The 21805-nt window shown below is 36.4% G+C and overlaps 1 protein-coding gene across 14 annotated transcripts in view; it reads right to left on the reverse strand.

The window, feature by feature from the left end:
• DLG2 (discs large MAGUK scaffold protein 2) overlaps positions 1-21805 on the reverse strand; it is a 983427-nt gene that overhangs the window by 362880 nt on the left and 598742 nt on the right. For all 14 annotated transcript variants that reach the window (XM_058044765.1, XM_058044759.1, XM_058044856.1 and 11 more), the window contains one exon: positions 3189-3239. In XM_058044765.1, the coding sequence (XP_057900748.1) occupies positions 3189-3239 (51 nt within the window). The remainder of the gene's footprint in view (positions 1-3188; positions 3240-21805) is intronic.

Raw genomic sequence — 21805 nt, forward strand, 5'->3', positions numbered from 1 at the left:
TCCAGCTTAGGAAAGTTGGTTAGGCTTTGTACCAGACACTATTTGATCATCTCTTACACCGACCACTGATTTGTAAATGCAAATAAGTCTCTTGATAGTGCTGGGTATGGTTTTTTCAAGTCCTTCAGTAATGGAAGATTAACATCACTGCACTAATATTAATTATTTTATATAGACTTTCCTTTCTAAAATGTACTTAATATCCAAGCTAGAGCAAGGTAATATTTTATTTTTAAGAATTTTGTCTGAGTATGTATTTGGGCATTGTGGTTTTTGTTAGGAATCACAAAGTATTAGTCTACATCCATATCTGTATTTTACGCTGGTAAGTTAGCAGAGAATCTCACATATTCTCTGAGGTCTTAAAAGGAATTTAAACTGTGGGTTTTGTTGTTGTTTTATTTTTTTTTTTGTTTTTTTCCCAACATAAGAGAATTTGTTTGATTTCTCTGAACTCTGTAACTGTTATTCAAGTGTCTCCTTATGAGAGCTCTAAATGAACAGTGAGCTCAGAGATTGGTGAAGGTACCTGATAAGTGGCTGGCACAACTGAAGAGTAAAAGGATAAGAGAGAGCACTCACTAAAGAGAGGGCTGACAGGGGTGTACTTACAACTTCTTTAACTCCTGGAAGCACCACTGATCACAGATTTAAGGTGGATCTGCCTCAAATTAATTGTCTATGTCAAGTCTCTCTGAAGCCTTTTAATCTCAAATCCCCAAGTATTTTTTTAACTGTAAACTAGGGCACAACATTTTAAATAGAAACAACTGAATAACAGCATTTCAAAGACAGAAAATTTTTTTAAAAAGCTTTCTTCAAAAGCCCCCTGTAACTTTGCAGTCAACTTCCTGGTACACCAGCAAGGTCTTGGGCATGCTCAGCAAGTCCTGAACTGTTCTTCCCACCAAACCATTAGCACAGTTTGCTCTTGGCATTTTTGGGACCCTGATGGTTTGCTCTCCAGCTCCACACTGGGCACTTTCTGCCAACATGCACACAGTAGTCTTATTTTACCCCAAGAGAGGGGGACATCTCTTCACACTGGGGCAAGGTTCACACCAATACCAGTAATTCTCTTCAGGAATAGGTCGCACAAATCCATGTCACCTATGGATGAAGGTGATCTCCTAATAATTAAATTAACAGTGTAGAGACTGGGAAGTGCTCTGAAGTCATCAGTCCCTCAACACCTTCCCTTTCATTCTATTATTTAAAAAAAGGTAAGTAAGAATGCTTTTTCCCTAATACACCTTTTTTTTTTTTTTTTTCACATCTTATAATCTTTAAACCTTACTGACCCTTTAAAAATGTGGATAAATTTCATTAAGAAAATCTTTGATGGTTTTGATGATGCAGAATTCTGCGACTTGAACAACTGGACCAAAATGTAATGTTTATTACCAGCTGTTTGATATGGCCAAACTACATTTTTCTCTCTCAGCAGCAGAAATCTTAATATATTTTGCAACTTTGCCATTAAATAGAGAGATGATTTCCCTCTAATTTCTAAAAGCAGTTTTGTGGAAGAAAATTGATAATCAAGATGGAGAATGTCTTCTTTTCTGAAAACTCTTTTAGTCTAACAAGAATGACAGCTATTTAAAGGCAATCACTTGTGTTTTATATCTCACACAAAAACCAGCAGACACAGTACCCTGCCTTTGAGACAAAACACTGATACATGTGACAGAACATTTCAAGCAGTAGTAATCAGAAGCCACAGATCCAGCATCATCAAGAAAACAACTGAAACATTGTCCATTAAGATCTGTATCTCTTTTTGCTATTGTTGTTCAGCCTTTAGCTGATATTACCCTGCACTATGAATAACCAATTATCCGCATCTGACAGGTACAGGAGATGCAAATGCCATCCGTTCTGCAGCATGTACACTGATAACTTACACATCTGTTAAAAATAAAGTGCTTTTCAAAATATCACCCAGGAGGCATGTGTTCTGTTTTCTGTTCAGTGACCTTTGGAAACTCTAGTCCAATGAATAACTTGTGATGCGTGAGTAAGTTGGGAGGCAGTAGAGGAAAAGTGCCTATAACCTTATATGTTATCTGTTAAGAAGATGGCTATGATAAAAAGATACCTTGCTCTTTCATAATTTGCCTGAGAGAGCAAATCAATGAGAACATAAACTTGTATCCCCTTATGTTTAATGGTTATGGAATTCATTATCCTGGACAATTAACAATATTATATGCAGAAAAAGCGCAGTGAATTTTATCGTTTAAGTATCTAATTTAATGGTAATTTGCCACCTTAGAGGCATTGGTTCACATGGCATCAACCATATCTTGATAAATCTGGCCTTCCATTCAATCATTTTATGTAGAAAGAAGATGAACTGTGCTTCAAGATGGAAAAACTTCATATTCCCAAGATGTTGGTAGAACATTACAGGAATTCAGCAATGACATTCTTGCATCTGTTAGAAACCTTTGTAAGCATTCTGACATATTACAAAGCTAAGACTTCTTCACACCCTACATGGCCCATATGGCCTCGATCTGTGTCAAAGTCAGCACTGTAAGACAACAGCTACATAACCAAAAGGCAAGGAAAAACCACCAAATCCAGGGAGACGTGGTACAGCACATATGGCTTTGCTTTTGGTGCTATATTACCAAAAAAGCCTTCAGACAAAGACCTTCACTGCAAGCCCTGATTACAGCTCAGGTAATTCAGCCTTTGAATAAGCATATCTTTTAAGCATAGATATGGTCTACAGCTTTTATGTAGCCACTTGAACATTAAAAACCCTTGTGAAATTCTTCTTTTATAGTATAACACTACACATCCGCTATCATGCACATATGCCAGGAAAACAAAGATTTTTAAAGCGAAAACATTCCACAATTCCAGTTGACAAGCTAAAAAGGGAGTTACTAAGTCATAGACGGTCTTCATAATAACCAAACACGCAACTGAGCACTGACAAGGGTTATGGGGAAGAAAAGCATTTTGAATGCAAGTAGCTAAACCATAAACTTCTTAATAGTGTGAAAAACTTACCTGTTGTATCACTCACATTTTTACAGTTTAGAATAAACAGTGGGTGCCTTTATTCAAAATGTAAACAAATTTATTCTTAACCAAATTTAATTTCATAATTAATCACATTATTTTTATTACAGATTATATTTTTCCTATAAGAAAGAATAAATTGTACTTACCCTCTCCAAAGTAATTTCTTCAAATTCATATTCAATTTCTGTTCCATTGACCTAAAGAAAAATAAAATCAGAAAAATCTTTAAATCACATGGAAGGTAACTTCATAGGCATACTGTATAGCTGTTTCAGTATCATTGGTTTACTGAAGCACATTTTTCAACATAGAGCTGAGGAGTTCTTAAGTACTGAATACTTAACTCCGTTTTGTCTTGGGGGGGCATAGTCAAGCCTATAAACTGAAAATAGTAAAAGTTCAGTATGCAACGGCTATATAAATCACCAATGTAATAAAACTGATATTTGTTAAAACATCTCTGTGAACTTTATGCCAATGCTTAAATAGTTTCCAAGGTAATAGTTTCAAGTCAAAATAGAAGACCTGCTTCTAATATTCTCACAACAGAAGAAAACTTACTTATGCATTGTCTTACCAGCTCCAATTTACATTGAAATACAAAACCAGACAAGAAATTCACAATACTTATGTAAAAATTACTCACTGATACACACACTGAAATACATCTTGTTTACTATATTAACCTAGGGCAAGAACATGACAGAGAACCTTTGCAAGAGACAGCTGAATGGCAGAAAGGCACAGAATGTTAATGTAATTCCTATGCTGAATCCCAGTGTCAAAATAAATTACACTACAAAATGTAAAGTACCAAAATAGATTGTGCTGGACAAAAAAATCTATCAGCTGAAGAGATGACACTGATTTAAGCAGTATTCCAAAACCTTGTTCCAGTCTGACACGGATTATTTTTGTCGCTCCAGGCAACTCACCTAACATACCTTTCTCCCTTTTCTCATTTCTTAAATGGGTAGAGTAGAGCATCTGAGAACGCTACAAAGGTTCACTGTATTGCAGGTAAACTGCAGAGCAATGAAAATATATCTATCATTAAAATCTCAGAAGAATTTCAAAGCATCACTTCCATACAACTAGTCAGCAATTTTTGACTTGGCCAGAAAGTATTGATTAAAAAAAAAGAAAAATAATTATTAGAAAAATTTATTAATGATGCTGTTTTAGTTTCTGTAATAATGGGATATGCCTTGGAAAATAGCTTTGCTTTAGTGTCTTACCTAATTTATACTTAATGAAAAAAAAGACCTAAACTAAAGGAAAGGATTGGGATTGACTTCATCTTGGAGGAACAAACTTGTTATTCCTCAAAACATGAACATTTATCACTCCTCCCCACTCCCAACTGCTAATTTTCTGTATTAGATTCCTAACTGCAATCATAAAACACTGTATATAAATCATTCTTTATCTCGTCAAGCACCTTTCAAATGTAATTAGGTACTTCCCCTGTGAATATTTTAACAAGGTACATGTATCTGCCAAACAAAAGCTTCCTCTAAAATCCACCAACTATTTAATTTGTTTACAATTCAAGATGTGATAAACCATGACATCAGTAATAGAAATACAATCTCCAGAATCTGTGTTGAAAAGGAAAGAGAGAGAAAAGTCCAAACAAACAACTCATGCTTAACAATTGCAGGAAAACACAGCATCAATGAATATAATATTTAATACGTGCATAATATTTTGGTTTTTTAGTTTATTAGGATTGGGTAATCACATCACATTACACTTACACCACAGATGAATAAAACAATTTTACTACAGGATGTATTCCTGACCAATGTTATCACTTTAATGCTTTCTACACAGACTCTTTTACTAATATAGGCAACTTACTACACATGAAGATCTTTATAGCTATTCCATTTTTTGTCCTTTCTTGTCTAATGATAATGAAATCAAAGCTATCTATATGTCTCTGTTTTCATGAACTTCTCTTTCATCTCAGGTTGTTGGATAGCTCTGATGTATGCCTTCAATTCCTCAGTCCTGCTCTATAAAGCTGTCTTTGCTTCACTGCTTATAATCGCTTTTCCTTTGCATTAAAAACTCATTAGTGCAGCAAAATGGGAAAAAGAGGGATATGAGAAGTGAGCAACCTCTGTAGAAAGATGAAAGGAGAAAACACAAGCTGAATACTCAATTTGTATTTGCACACAAACGGTATCATGCTTATGACCATCTGAGGGGTTTCTATTATCCTCCACAGTGGCGATTCTGAAAATGCCTTCAATTCACATCAAAATTAATTGCAGCAGAGATCCATTATCAGGCTCCATAGCAGCAGGGGTGACATGAATTAAAAAGCTGATCTTGATCCAGCTCCTTTTGTTATTTAAACATACATGTCTGCATATACCGTTCACTGCCCTGTTTGTTTCGCTGGTTGCTCAGCAAACCAATGCAATTATTTCTTAAAGCATCCAATAAGATACTGTACCCACCTGAGGCAGGTGGAATGTTGCTTTATGCAGTACCACTCATTGCTAGCACCATTAAACTCCACATTTAGACTCTCTGGCTGCACCTACACTGCTAAATTATAGTCAGTTTTCAGCCAAGTCTCAGTGCTCAGGGCTGTTTCTGTCTGGAGCCTGCTGGAAGCAAATGGCCAAGTAGTCAGCCAACACTTAAGCAGAAAGAGAATCATGGCTCCAGCACTGGAACTGGCTTGTTGGTGCTCTCATTTAGCAGCATATGGACATACCCTCTGTTTTTGTACATTTTAACTTGACAGTCTGCCTGTCAAAGCAACAACAAGCTGTCTGAACCTGCACCTTTCATTCATTACAAGTAGTGGCAACCTACTCTTGTGTCCCTCTTTGCATGACTTTTCTAATCCTGATTTTATATCAGATTGCAGCAAAAAGAAAAAGCAAAATTTACTACAGCCTCCATGATTTTAGATAACTACGAAAAACTACAAACATTTTCATTCTGTTTTCTCTTCTCCACAATCAAAGAAACCATCAGCATTTTACAATTGTTTGGGAAAAATTCTTTCTCACCTTCCCGCAGTGCAAGCTTGTTATGACAGATATCTATAATCTCAAGCAAAATTTACATTTATAATGCTGAAATGTGAGGTAGTCATCTAACTCTATACTCAAGTAAGTAAAAACAGGCACGTGAAGGTCTTAATTAATTTCATCCTCTGCTAAAAACCTCAGGTAGGTGAGGTGAATTGTGCCCGGACATTTCCTTTCACTAAGTACAAAGAGAGTCTAAAAATGATGTGTGAAGTTAGGTGAGCACTTGCCTTAAATCTGTTTTCTCTGTATTTCTCCTGGCTATAGACTGGTAACAAATTTCTGCTTAAGGGATGCCGTAAATCTTTTGTAATTATGCACCACTTAAAGGCCAGATCTCCGGTTTAGCAGCTTTTCCAATTGCTTTTTCAGGCTTGTCTGCACCTGTAACTGGCAGCACATGCCTGGCATGATATCCAGTAACTACTCCCACAAGCCCAACCTATAAGGATATCCACAAGGAACAACTCAATATTTCCCCTTCTGCAAAAGCCAAGAAACAGTGCTCTTGGCTTCTGTCTCTGATTTGGGACACTGTCACTGATTTTGGTGTCCCAAATCAGAGACATCAGAGACAGTTCAAGAGTGCTGTTGAACTCTTCTGAGAAAGATGCTCAACAGCACCTGTGACAGCAAAGGGCCACAGACTGCAGCAGAAGTGGGTAAGGGGTACACAACATGAAGTCCATGGGAGGACACAACCAACTGTATCCCTTCTCCAGGGCACAGGAGCTGGAATCACCATGTATGTCATCCAGGAACTTGCATTTCCAGGAGAAGAAAAAAGATACTATTGACCAGAACAAAATGTAGAAGTGCTACATGGGAGCAGATGCCCATGAAATTTTTAGATAATTTTGAGGACCTCTGCTGCACAGCCAATGCACACTCGTAATGCAAGAAAGTTCTCAGCCTCCTGACCTTACATATGTTCATAATCCAGAGTGAGATGAATGCACAGCCCTTCTTGAGTAAGTTACCAAAAGTTAATTAAGCCCCGGTGTTTAAAAGAATCTCCCCCAAAGGCAAGGTAACAGTTACCTTTCATTTACAGCAGCACTCTAGAGGACTCACCAAAACATTTGACAAGGAAATGTCTTTAACAAAGAGAGACATAATGTAGGGTAACTATCCAGACTCCACCATTCAAGAGAGATTTCCTGGCAAACTCTCACTGCTATTAGAGTTCACTTACCTCTCTAAGAAGAAAGCACTACTCATCTTCAGTGACACTTACTTTCAGGAGAGTGAGAAATAAGAAACAGGTAGAGAGGTTTTTATACACAATTTTGTGAAAAATCTGAAGCCCAGCATACAGAATGACAAAGTAAGGACCTGACAAACTCAGATTTGTTTGTTCCTTTATGTGAAGACTCCTAACTTTTCAGGAAGTTTCTCTACTGCAGTTTAAGGGTGACATAAGCAGCTGAAGTAGTCCCTTACTGAAAAAATCAACTCTATGGATTATGCTAAATCCCTGAAATCCTTGACACAAGCGTTCTTTTGGGTTTTTCATTGTCTGACACATATTCTGCCACTTCATTAATACTTTTTAAGATATTTTTTCTCATAATAACAACTGTAATTTGATATTATTTTTATTCTACTACTGAAATTATTTGATTTGATGGACTTGTTTACACTTGAAATGTAAACATTGCAGAATTCTTTCTTGCTATACTTCTACTACAACTGCATCCACTCAATAAGGTTTATATTTCATTACATGAATTTTAGTGATAAGAACTGTATTACGACAGCAGCAACAATCTAATCAAAACATACAGTTTATTCAACTCCAAGATTTCAAAACCCCTGGATCTATCCTTTCTAATAAAAACTGCCATCAGAGCCATTTGTTATGCTAAGTCTTATTTTCAAGAAGAGATTATTTTGCCTAAAAATTACATCTGTAGACTTTTATTTCAAGCAAAACTCATTTTAATCATATTTAATTGGGTATTGTTTTTCAGAAAACTGCAAGAAAGAAGACTGCTGCTTCTACTTCTGCTATCATATGCATGGGAAGATAACTACCCTGACACTGATTTTCATTCAACATGCAAAATTTGTTCCTTTGGTTTCACCAGTTGTCTCATCACCCAAACCTCACCAGAATACAAGATTGCCAAATTCTTGTTGTACAAGTAACCTCAGGATATATTTGCCCTTCAGAAATTTCCAGTTGGGTTGGCTGTATAATTAAGATGGTCACAAATTCAGAGAATCATAGAATGGTTTGGTTTGGAAGAGACATCTTCCTCTAGACCATGTTATTTTACATTTCAGAAACAGCAAGCCCATTTGGCTATATAGAAAGTATTAAACAGCCTTTCACAACTTCTATTTTGCCACATAAGCTAAAGAGTGATCTTTATTTAGCCCTTTGATGACTCCAGATTTGGGTTATTTCTTTATTAATTGTCAAAGGAAAGCTGTTGATGTTCTTTTGATATTGCTTTCCAAAATCATTTGAAGTTTCCTTTCTTACTGCATATAAACCTACAAAAAACACTCTCCTGATTTCTTTCATTCAAATGTGATGACTTTGCATTTTCAAGCTGTCCTAAAACAGCTGCCAGAAAGTTTTTCATCTAGTCTTTATCTAAGTGAGTGAGTGCATTTTATGGACTATTTATGCGAGATATCCCACATCCATTATAAAATATAGTGCATAACTAAGCCCATTTCCTTCTTTTACTCAGGCTTCCTTTAGGAAACAAGGAAAATATGCTTAATTTTTGAATCAAAATTTACCATTACCTAAAACTTTCTTGTTGTAATATGACTTTTCTGGTGAGAAGACTGAAGAGTAAAAAACTATAAGGTTTTCAAAGAAATTTATACTTTATCAGGAATAGATCTTTGTGGATCCTTCCACAGATGCTTAGGAAGGACTCAACCACCAGCCACTGTACATCCTTTAGGGAAGATATTACCCTCAACACATAATTAGCAGAGCTCCAAGAAGCCAAATCCAGCTCTTGGTCAACACCTGCAAATATCTGCAGTCATGATTAACTTGCACCCTGCTCAAAAGGTACTATATTCTCTCATTCTTTTCTTTTTAGATGTCTCTTACATCCTTCAGGACCTAATTTTTATTCAGCCTCTTATCCAATAATTGTCACAATACTCACCCTTTTCTCTTTCTGCCTCTCTCAGTGTTATCCTGGCTTTTATTGTTTTCATTCCCTTGGAGAAAATACCCATCTAGCAAGTAACCATTATCACTCTTTGGTTGATTGCCAGATTGCAATTTTATTTTACTCTACCCCACTTCTCATATTTTGTTCAGAGCAGTCGTTTTTTTCTTGTCTACTTTGAATCACAATCCCCGAGCTGTGATTTTAATTCCTTTCAGTTTTTTTTCTTCCTTCTTGTTACCTCCCCAATTTGTTCTGTTTTCCTCTCACACACAGATGCACACACACACACACATATCAATTTAAACTTACTTTATCTAATCCCACTTCATCCAAAGCATTACTCATGATTAGTTTTTTATCTTTTCATCTTTTCCAGCTAAACTTGAAACAATTTTCTCCCATGACTCCTCTTAAGCCATTCATACACTCCATACTCCTTGATTCTTTCCACTAATGCTTCACCTGCTTTACCATAGTTTCAAGACCTTGTCAAAATAAGGGATTCTTTTCTGGCTTCCCCTGCTCACTCCTTATAATCCTTTTTGCTATTCAGGAACAATTTAGATTTACTTATTTTTAACTGCTTTGTCACCAGAGAGCTGGCACTTTATACAGTATGAAAAAAAAAAAATTGATGACTTCTCCAAGGTATTCTTATTATTTTGTAAGGTTTACAATGAGCCATCAATTTTTACTTCACGTCTTTGTTTTGTTCATGATGGAAGCACTATTTTAAGTGTAAGCACTTGATACAGCTAATGCAGACTCAACACAAACTTCCTAGATTTATAAGCCTAATGCAGGAGCAGATAAAAGAAGAGATCATGATTTCAAGTGGGGTTCACAGTAAATGGAAGTGAAATTACATCTGTGTGCGAATTCTGTTTAGGCTAGCACTTCCACCTTGTACAAAATTAGTCACAACGAAAGAAGAAGAGTGCACAGCTGAGTTTTGGCACTTGCAACCTTCTCCCTTATGCTAAAAGAAATTAATATACCATCATATTACCTATCTAAGTGTAGACATCCAAGTTAAGAAGTGATCTAAGTTTTGGGTTTTTATACAGGTACTGGAGAGAAGAATCAAGGGGGGTGATTTATGCCATGCATCTTAGCCTTTGGATGGAATTGTTTAAGAACCTGCTTGCCCACTGACTATATGGGGAAACTCTGAACTTCCAGTATTTGTATCCTAAAAAAAATTATTTCTTAAAAAATGACAGGGTGTTTGGAATTAGGTGATCTTTAAGGTCCCTTCCAAACAGTTCTGATTCTATGAAAATTCTTCATCTTTTTGTATCTTAAACTTAGAACATGTATCAGTGCAGAAACTTGAAACGTACATTCCAGAGAACTGGATGCAGCAATTTCTTCCCATAAAATCACATTCTTTCTTGTACAATTCAGGTCATTTACTATACAGCTTCAGAAGCTCATAATCCCTGTACCTCTTATTTTCTTCTGTGCTTCCGCCATTGCTGACACAGTAATATTTGAGTTATCATAAACACTCAGTTTGTTGGGTTCTTCTATCTCTGCTCTATTTCAGACTTGGAAGAAAATCCATCAAACCTTTCAAAAAATTTGAACAGTTCAGAAATTTCTAGAAATTATTTTTCTGGTGTAATCTATCATTCCATGAAAAATATACATAAAAATGGAAAATAGCTGTTGCTTGATTCACTTTATTTCATCAATGAAGATTATAAAGTACTAGCAAAATGGGACGTAAAAAGTAACTTTAAAAATGTTTTGTACTTCAAATTTCATAATTTGATTTTAAAGGTTGGTAACTGTAAGAGTGTTTAAAAGGCAGAAATTATTACATATGGGTTAAGTTTGATTCATTTAAACATGAGTAATATATTTTTCTCAGTTTTAGGGAAAAAATCAGTAGCATACTAACTGGCAAAATTTTAGGCAAGGAAAGAACAGCACTAATTAACTTCATTCTTTGGTATCCATGACATGTTTATATAGCCATTATATAATGAGATATATGTAATAGGCATAATAGGTACACCATATTTTCTCAATAAATAAATATACAACCAACATAATCTAATCTCTTACAATTTGCTCAACAGGAACATACTCTGACTCATATATTTGTGCCTAAAATTATCTACCAGTACCTTTGCTTAGCTTTGAGAGTTAATACTCCTTTCACTGCTCTCTCACATATAAAAAAAATAAACCACAATCAGTGAATTATTTTGGGTTCTTTTGTTCTTATGTGTTAACTCTAGCACAAGCACTGAAGGCTAAACTCTACTGTCAGCAGCCCTGGTGCAATCCCACTGGTGTCACTGGGCTTGTACTGAAGCTTGTGTAACTGAAGTTGCAGGTACTAATCCATGGGATGTAGTTACACCTGCAGGAGGAAGCAGCCCTGAAAGAGTGAAGGAAATGCCTGCACTAATAGTAAAAATGAGTAATAAGGAATATGCACACACATAAAGTACATGCACATTTATAAACCAATATGGATTCAACAGGACAAGCTTTTTATGCATGACTCAGTTGCTTTACAAGTATTTTTACAGCAGCAGAAGGATTTGCTGTTTCTTTTAAAATCTTTAGTGTATGTAAGGGAAGGGAGCCATACTCCTCTGCACTCTACTACTGAAAGCATAGCGGAACAGCTCCCTCATACCCAATTAATTTCGCTGTAGGAAAAAAAAGAAAAAAGAAAAAAGAAGACATTTCGAATGGCTGAGACAAAACCAGTGGTTTTCTGCTCCTCCTCCCAAGTTCAAGGAAAGAAAACTGATGTAACTGCTGTTCACAGGGATTAACCATGTAAACACTGAGAAGAAGCTAACACAGCCTAACTGATCATCACCAGTCCCAATCTAAGCCTAGCCAATATTCAGCAAACTATCCCAAATACTTCTCAAGCTTTCTTGGTAGGAAAAATTGGTTTGCATCAGTTCAAGGGAATTTGAGTTTTTCACAAAAATTCTTTCAACTTAAATCTAAGGACAGAGGAAAAAATCACTTTCATCCACCTTCAATCAATCTAATTTCTGACACAATAATGAAATATTAAACTTGAAAGTCACTCTGAAAGTAATTTCTATGCATTGCCGCAGTATTCTAAAAAAAAGACGTTATTTTCAAGAGTACCTATTAATGTATAACAGCAGAGACGAGAGAAGCTTTACTAAAGAACTGAGGAAAGCCAAAAGAAAGCTTGAGAAAATTGCTGACACATAATCCTCTTTAAAACAACACAAAAAGGTCGCAGTGCTCTCTTGCTATAAGCCAGCAGTGATGAAAAGACCTATGGTACAAGAAATGTGGTACTCTAAGAATATTTTTACTACACTAAAATGCACAACTGCAACACAGAAGTACTCTGAAAATGTTTAATGTCACGCAATACTACTTTAAAATGTCAAGTATTTCATCATCTGTTTCCAGAAGTAGAGTACATTTTACCAGTTATATGAAGTATCTTTATTACATTCTCCATAGGTTTCCTGACATAATGAAACCTTTAATTTCCACATCAGAGCTGAAGTATTTGGCAGCAGAGATGAGGAAAGTATTCCAGTTCCTATTTCAACAATATGCAATGAAGTTTGTGGCCATTAACAATCACAGATAAATTTGTGTACAAATCTTCTCCTGGACATCAAATGCTCCAATATGCACTAGGCCACTAACCAGACATTTCACTTGCCATTACTACACTGTACATGCTCCAGTATGTCTGCTCCACAGAAAACTTATTTTTCAGGATTAAATTTATTTCTGCTTCATCCTGGGCTCATCACAGGAGCCATCAGCCCATCAAAGGTGTGGACACACATACCCCCACAAGCAGAGAAGCACCAGGGCAGGTGGAGGTACCCTGGCAGAGACCCTTCCTCTCCCAGGGAGGCTCAGTCCCTGGCTCAGGGTGACACCCAGCACTGTGGGTCAGCTGGGGGACACCTTGCAGCCTGAGGAGCACATCACTGTCTGAGGGGCTGGGACACTGGCAGGATGCAGGAACAAGCATCTTGGCATTGCAACAAGACTTAGGAGATGTTCAGGTGAGGAATAAAAGGTGTGGAAAAGGGAAGAATAGATGTGGTTTAGAAGTAGAGAGGAAAAAGTACAAGAAAACAGAGGGGCAAGTGGATAAAGGGGGCCAGTCACAAGTAGACAAGGCTGGTCCGTTCATTTCCCTGTCTGAGCCCTGTGCCTGCTGAACATCTTCTGTCATGTCTTCTATTAAAGTCCATTTTTACCTATTTTCTTGGCTAAGAGGCTCTGTGTCTCTGGTACCAGCAGCTGGAGTGCATCAAGGTGCCCACAAGCAGTGGGTGATTGCCAGCAAACAATTCAACGTAATGCTAAACCAAGAAAAAATCTTTGCGCACTTATACTCATTGCTATGTATCTCCTGCTTCACCCAAGCAGAAAGATTAATGTGACAGGAAAAGCTGTTCTTACAATCTTCTTGAATCATTCTTCACCAAGAAACAGCAGGGAAAGAAAAATGGCTAGAAAATATCTGGAAATAAGAAACGGGTCTCAAAGTGTAACTGATGGAGGACAATATTAAAGCTTTAACTTTAGTAAAGCAGGGGAATTTCTACAAAATATAAACAAACTTGATTTTAGCTACAGCCAAAAATCAAAAATATGTGGAATTAAAGAACTGGGGAGAAAGTAAAGTATAATCTATTTTCTTTCAGTAGATCTACATATAGAGACAAAGTTCATTGAGACATGATTGAAACAGGGATGCCCAATTCTGACCAACCTGCCTTATTGATAAGATCAGTCTCCCCAAGACATGAGGATGGCTCCTGAAGATTGGTCCTTATTTTGAAAGGAAGATGAATATCTTTCAACAATTCCAAGATACACAGAAAAAAGTTTCACTAGCTAGAATATATTTGTGTCCTTCGGCATGAAATTCAAATTCTTGGGGAAGGAAAGAACATTTCTCTGACTTAGTTTACAAACAAACTCTAAACTAGTACACAATGCTTCTAAAAAGAAATTAAACACTATTGAAAGCACCAGCTGCAAATTATACTTCTCCTCTAGGGAAAGACCAAAAGGTCATGTGGACAGTTGAGGACTTTCAGTATTTTTAGAATAAGAAAGAACACTACGAAGATACCACATATCTGCTTCTACTAAAGAGGAAGACTATGGTGAAATCTAAGTGATTAATCAACCTTGCACTGTGTACATTATTTGAAAATTAGTATAGCTCAGTAGTATCAATATAAACTCATGGTGTGCCATGCACACGTTGCCATCACCTTTGCAAAGTGTAAGTCCTGAATTTGGACTCAGGCTTTGCAAGAAAGACAAGATTACAAAAGACAAGATTACTTTTGTTATGACCACATTAATGCTCCCTTAAGCTGAGCAAAGAACAACATTCAGTAAAATGTTTGCCAACATTCAATTGGCAATATTGCCAATATTCAGTAAAATGTTTCAGCCTAGTAAACATAAAGCATAACATACTCAATACAAATAATTTATGACTAAAAAGAATCCAGAATTTTAAACTCTTGTCATCTCTATGCAGAAAAATTTACAGGCACAAATTACTTGACAACTGATTGAATATGTTAATGTAAGATACAAAAGAAATGCACTTCAGTTGTTATTTCTCTTTACTAGTACCTCAACAAGTGGAAATTTATTTCATGTAGGAATCTTTATTTTCTATTACCTTCAAACTAAGCCAATTTTCTACACAAAATTATGAGGGCTGCAATATTTAAGATCAGGAAAACAGATATTATCTGCGGCATATTTGGGTTTCCTCCTCTATCCTAGGTCATCTTACCACTGATTAAAAATGTAATTTACTATCAAGTCTGAGTCACCACATCACTGCATTAAAAGTAGCGTCAGGTTTTATTGTGTAAAATGTGGATTAGCAATAACTCACATTCCCAAAATGTCTACATGCACAATTTGCAACAGTAGGGACTTCACAATATTTGCTGAAACTGTGTTGAAGTTGTGTTAATTTTACAGCATGGATCAGCGAACACCTGGCTAACAATGGGGGAAAAGATGAGCATTTAAATGGCTAACTTTGAAATTTTGTTAAAAGAGAATGGTGTTCCTTTGAGATCTTTTTTTATATTGTTGTAGGAAATGAGTAAGAACACAATCTAGCTATTCTAAAATTTGTAGAAAGTATCCATAAGTAACAGGAAAATGCTGCTATGAAAAACACAGTGAATAATATTAAGAACAATACCTAAAAGATCACAAGTTAAGCATATATTTTCTATCCATTGCTGTTACTGATGTTGCATTACGTGCTGCCAGGATAAGAACCTTGCCTTGGCTGAACTTTAACATGTATTTTGCAAAGCAAAATATTCAACAATTCTACACATTAAAAAAATAAATATTGTTAAAATTACAAAGAAGAGTTCTTGTATAACAAATTACAGACATACTTCATCTTAAATAAGTGAAAAACCCATTATAATCAAACCATCATGTGTCCAATAAGACATGAAAGCAAGATTTTTCTGTCCCACTTTTCATCTAAACAAGCTTTCTCTTCAATACCGAGCAGTCACTTTCTCTTTACTTCTTAGATTATCCAAGGTCAAAGGAACACATCTGTCTCTGACAGCAATTAATCTGAAATCCTCCAAAATGAAGTCTTATGAAAAAGAAAAGCTTTCTTCTTTTAGTATAATTAAAACCATTAAGATGATGACATCTGTGCTAGCTCTTCTTTAATTTTTTTTTTACAATGGCTTTCAGTTAAGTTCTGCACCTTTCTAATACAGTAAATACTGACCAATACAAGTCCCACTGTCTTGAATTAAAAAAAAAAAAAACAAAAAAAATCTATAAGTAAGTAGTTATTCACTTGCATTCTTTATGCTGTTTCCCAAATTACTTCAGAACTTTAACTTCACGACAAAGTAACTTAAAATAAAGCTATTGCTATGGAAAAAAAGCTGTGTGTAGTTGAAGGGCTTTATCAGCTTACTAGAATCATAGAATGGTTTGGGCTGGGAGGAACTTTAAAGATCATCCAGTTCCAATCTCCCTGCCATGCATTTTAATTTTATACATACATACATATATATATATATATATATATATATATATATATATATATATATTCTAATCAAGTATTTTATGAAAAAGACAATGGGCTTGATGGTTTAAGACCATGAATTGTACTACAAAAGCATATTTGATTATGTTAGCCACTGGATCCTTGCAAACCTACCAACTCAACTGACTTTAGCCTGCTACTACAACAACCAGTAAGGTTAGCCCTGGTAGCATAATATATAAAGACTTACACAAGAGGAATTACTAATTCAGGGCTAGGCAGAGAATGACAAAACCAAATTCAAATGACTTGTGATTTAGGTCAGGTTGGTCCATGTAATATAAGGCTGCCTCAGATCTCCAAGTGCTTCAAAAAACTTTAACAGGCATACACTGCATTCTGCAGCACGTGCCAACATCACAGGCAAATTAAAAATTAAGTACAGATGGCTGTAGAGGAGGGGCATGTGAACACCCACACACCCCCATATTTATGGTGTATATGATTTTTCTCAGAGTGATGAAAATACCAGACAGGGCAATGCCTGGCTGGCTTCCCCCAGCAGAGGCAACATGGATAAGAGTGGCCCAGCAAGAACAGGTTTTGCAAAAGCAAAGCACTGTACCTCTTTCAAGGGATTTATTACATTGTCACCCAAAGGATTCAATAGTGGGTATCCAAAAACCTGTTGGCAAGGGCAGTTTTTTGTCAAAAAGTCTGCTTTACAAATTTGAGAGTGTTAGAACCAAGAGTGATAAATGCACACCCATGATCTGGACTGCAATGCTGAAGTACTTGTACTCTAAATCCAAAAAGCAGGAAGCATTACACACTCCCTATGCTGAGTCACCTGAAGCCATGGGACACAAATGAGTGCAGGATGTGATCTCTACAGTTCAATATGCTCCTCTCTCCCAGTCTGCTAATTGCAACATTTCAAACATCCATAGAAAGAACTCCTTGATTGAATCTAAACTCCAGCATTATTCATAGGCAATTGAAAATGGACAGTGTTATAATTTCAGAGAATAGAAGTGGAATAATTAGATACATGACCAAGGGATGCATTTACTTGTTGGATTGACAGGATGTTAGTAACTCTACTTATATCCAGACACAATGAAGGCTTTTTGATTTTTTATGTATTATAATACATAGCACTCAAACAGGCAATGTAGTGTTCATTCCTACAGAAAAGAAATCCCCTAAAATAATGAAGTTACTTTACTTGAAAGTAGTTTTTTTCCTTAATTAAAATTATGTCTTTGAGAAGACTTAAATATTAAAAATGCATTCATAATTTTAAAGCAAAACACATGAAAAGAATCACATTTTTTGCTTCAAAATCACTCTAGCCCTTCTTTAAAATAAGTTTCTTTTTTAAACAGTATATTTTAAAAGAAAAGGTTTGAAATAAATTTATTTTCAGGTAGAAAAAGATTGGGTATGAAATAAAGGTGAAGTAAATCCTAAGGTCCATTCTGTACTTTTGCTTTGGGTTTTCAACAGTGGCAGAATATTTTTTTATGCTGTCACACTAAAATCCATTTAGGTCATCAGAGAGCAGGATGAAAAGTTTTCCATTTTTGCATGTTTAAGGTGAGCTGTTTTATATTAGTTCATTAGTTTTGTGTTCTGAAGAACCATTTTCACGAATTATCAAAAAATATTTTATAAACATTATTTAAATCAAGCCTGTCAATACTGCTGTTATAAAAGAAAAAAATGTCTTATCCCACTGCAGAAACAATGCAGAATACAGCACTGCTTGCCAGGGCAAAAAAAAAAAAATGCTGTGATACAACTGAAGGGCCAAAACAGACAAGCCAAGCCAATGCAACTTTAAAAGACTTGCACAGAGCTCTACCAGCTTTAACTTTTCCATTGCAATGCACATTAATGACAGGCTGAAAGATTAGTATGAATAAACAAAACTGCAGGTTAAGAATCTGGAAAAACATAAGTCATTAGAGATAATGAGGTGCGTAATCTGACTTTCAAGACTATGATCAAACTAATTAGGAAAAAAGCAACAAATTTATTCTGAAAAGTCAATGGAAAAAATATACATACCTACATGATGGTATTTTAATATATTTATATATAATATTAATAAAAAAACCAAACTCCATGAGTTTCCTACTTTTGTAAAAAATCAGATCCTGTAACCTTAGACCAAAATTTCTTTTTAGTCTTCTATTACCACTGTCCTCAAAAATTTGCAAATCATCTATAGTCATTGTTGTGGTTTAATCCCAGCCTGCAGCCAAAACCCAAACAGCTGCTTACTCCTCTACCAGCAGGACTGGGAGAGAATTGGAATGATCAAAAGTAAAAACCTCGTGGGCTGAGATAAAGACAGTTTGATAGGGAAAGCAGAAGCCACAAACAGTGGAAAACAAGGAGTTAGTTCACTGCTTCCCATGGGCAGGCAGGTGTTCAGCCATCTCTAGGAGAGCTTGACTTGGGAAGACACATGCCATTACTCTGAATGTCCCTCCCTCCCTCCCTCTTCCCCCCACTTTATACAGTGAGCATGATGTCACACCACCTGGAATATCCCTTTGCTCAGCTGGGCTCACCTGTCCTGGCTGTGCCTCCTCCCAGCCTCCCATGTACCCCCCACTCTCTCACCAGTGCGGCAGCATGAGAAGCAGAAAAGGCCTTGGCTCTGTGTGAGCCCTGCTCAGCAATAACAAAATTATTCCTATATTAGCAACCATGTGCTCAGCACAAACCCAAAAGAGTCTCATACCAGCCCCTGTGAAGAGAGTTAACTCTACCCCAGCCAAAACCAGCTCTGTCATATATGACATTTAACATTAATTATGTAAACACTTGCCCTAATTGTAAAAATATGTAAGGGCACATACCCCCTCCAATAATCTTCTAGGTCTAGAATGCACCTACATTCTTATTATCCAGTAAAAAACCTTTCACTGACTGTGCTCAGAAATTGACAAAGTTTCCTCATTCTTTTTACAGTCAGGTGCGGCAATGTGCTCCCATCCCCAACCTGTCTTTTATATTCCGTTATAATTCCTGCTCAAGTAATAACCCTAAGTGGTGGTCAGTCATGGATGTATCTGGTCCTGACAGCTCAATCTGGGCCCACCTGGGCTTGGGAGGAGATAGATAACAGCATGATAGGCAAGAACAACATTTGGCCAATACACCCAGCTAACCAAAATGCTGGTCAATGTCCAGCTCAAGGCAAATTTGGAAGAAACTAGGACCTATAGTCAGTACACAAATATGACTGTGACTCTATCACCTTACTCCATGAAGAGCAGACAGCCCAGGGCCTGGTGAGCTCTCCTGCATGGCAGTGGGCTGCACACCAGGATTCCCCCTTGAGTAGGAATGCTCTCAAGGTTATGAGATGCTACATCAAATGGCTGGTAAGTGAATTGGGAATAAGCACACTGAAGCTTGGCAATCTTTCAGAAAGGATGATTAAACACTGGAATGGGCTGCCCAGAGATGTGGTTGAGTCACTGTCCCTAGAGGTGTTTAGGAAAAAACTGGATGTGGCACTTAGTGCCACGGTCTAGTTGACTTTGTGATTTGATCATAGGTTGGACTTGATGATCTCAGAGGCCTTTTCCAACCTAATTGATTCTGTGATTGCAAATATTTAATCTTTTAGACATCAAGCACTGGCCAAGGCTTGTGACAGTCTGGATCGAGCTGCACCTAAACTCCCCTCTGAAAGGAAGTTTCCAACAGAATGGAGTCCATTCTGAACCTCATGGCTCAGTAGGAAGATTCCCGCAAAATTCTGACTGTTCTCTATCCAGTAAATGATCAAGTATATCTGGCAATTCATTCTTGTTAAACCACTGCTGCATTTACCACTGAACTTTTTATATCAATGAAATATAGATCCTTCGTACTCGAGAGTAAAGTGCCTGATTCCATCCACAACACCAGAACAGGAAGCATTTATTTTTCTTTTCAGCCTTTGTTTAAGCTTTTATGTGCCTCCTTCTAATGCGCTAAATCTAGGTCCACTAGCTGAATGGCAGAGAGGAAAGGTGGAATTTTGCAGAATTCCCCATTTTGGCATCATCCTGGCCCCCACACTGCCCTACTCCAGGAGGGGCTGAGCTCACAGTGTCCCTAAGCTGGAATGCACCAAAACAGCCCTCTCTGCAGCCACACTCAGGCAAGGGTCAAACAGTATAAAGATTTGATTACAGCTCATGAAAACATAAACAACACAGTTTCAAAATTACTTCTTCAGGACATGTCTTACATGTACCTTCACAGAACTCATCATAGACAGCATAGTTAGTAAATCAAACAAATAATAAAATAACAATAACTCAAAACTGTAATAACACAAAAATAATAATTTAAAATAACAATGTGAAACTGAACAAATATGAAGAATTCATTGTGACTGAAAGGAGAATAAAGTACATATTCCTTAGATCTTATTGCTGTGACAGGATGGCAGAGGAAGGGAATAACCACAGTACCTGAGTGAACTTCTTTAAATTTTTTTGTTAAGATGAAAAGAAAATAAAATTCCATCATAAGATAAATAGAAAAGCTCCCTTCAATTTCCATAAGTGATGCAGCAAAGACAGCCTTATAGCTACTTTTAACTCAACTATGCAGCTTTTTGGAAATGAAAAAAGAAATAAATAAGGCCTATTCTGTGCAACACAGAAAATGAGATGATTCATATGTTATTAAATTAATAATTCTCATTATACAGAGAGATCTAAAATTTACAGCAAAAGAATAGAGAACAAACAAACTCCCACAAATGTTTAATTGTGTTTAAAATGTCAGAGAATAATTCGTTTTGTACCATCGAAGCTTCCTATCAAATTTATTCCCACGTCCAAAGCTTGGTGAGCCAAAGTTTTCAAATCACTGAACCTAGAAACAAACTTAATTGTTTCTTCTGTTATTTTCTGCAGGCCCAAATTATAACAGAATAATAGAATAAGGCTTTTTCTTTTGTTTCAGCTAAAAAAAGCATACTGATGAAAACCAGTCCCACAAAGGATTATTTTTTTTCCCAACTATTGAGTTGAAAGGTTTGAAGAATATCAACATTTGCAAAATGTTTAATAAAGTGATTTTAAATGATTAGGGGGTTAATCAGACAAATCACTTAGTTTACCAATTGTATACCAGCTGTACAAAGGAAATTTCTCTCAGGTGGACCAGTGCAAAGATGACATGTGAACATGCTTTGTGAATGCTGACCATCACTGTGAGAAAGATCTCCGAAATCTCAGGAATTTTTGGAGGAAGACGGCAGAGAGGATGAGCAGAGCTGTTAATGAACTGGAAATGCATTGAGGGTACATCCTGTAAAACAATGACACAGGTTGTGCCAACAGCCTAATGAAATCATGAGAAGTCTCCGTCCAGCATGTAACAACTCTAAAAATAGCCTGACCTTATTTAGGGATCGGCCAGGTTATCAGTTGTGGCTAGTAATTACAGAAAAAAAACACCATTTTGATTCAAAAATTAAA

Source organism: Melospiza georgiana, chromosome 2 (assembly GCF_028018845.1).
Source record: "Melospiza georgiana isolate bMelGeo1 chromosome 2, bMelGeo1.pri, whole genome shotgun sequence".
In the NCBI taxonomy this organism is placed as follows: Eukaryota; Metazoa; Chordata; class Aves; order Passeriformes; family Passerellidae; genus Melospiza; species Melospiza georgiana.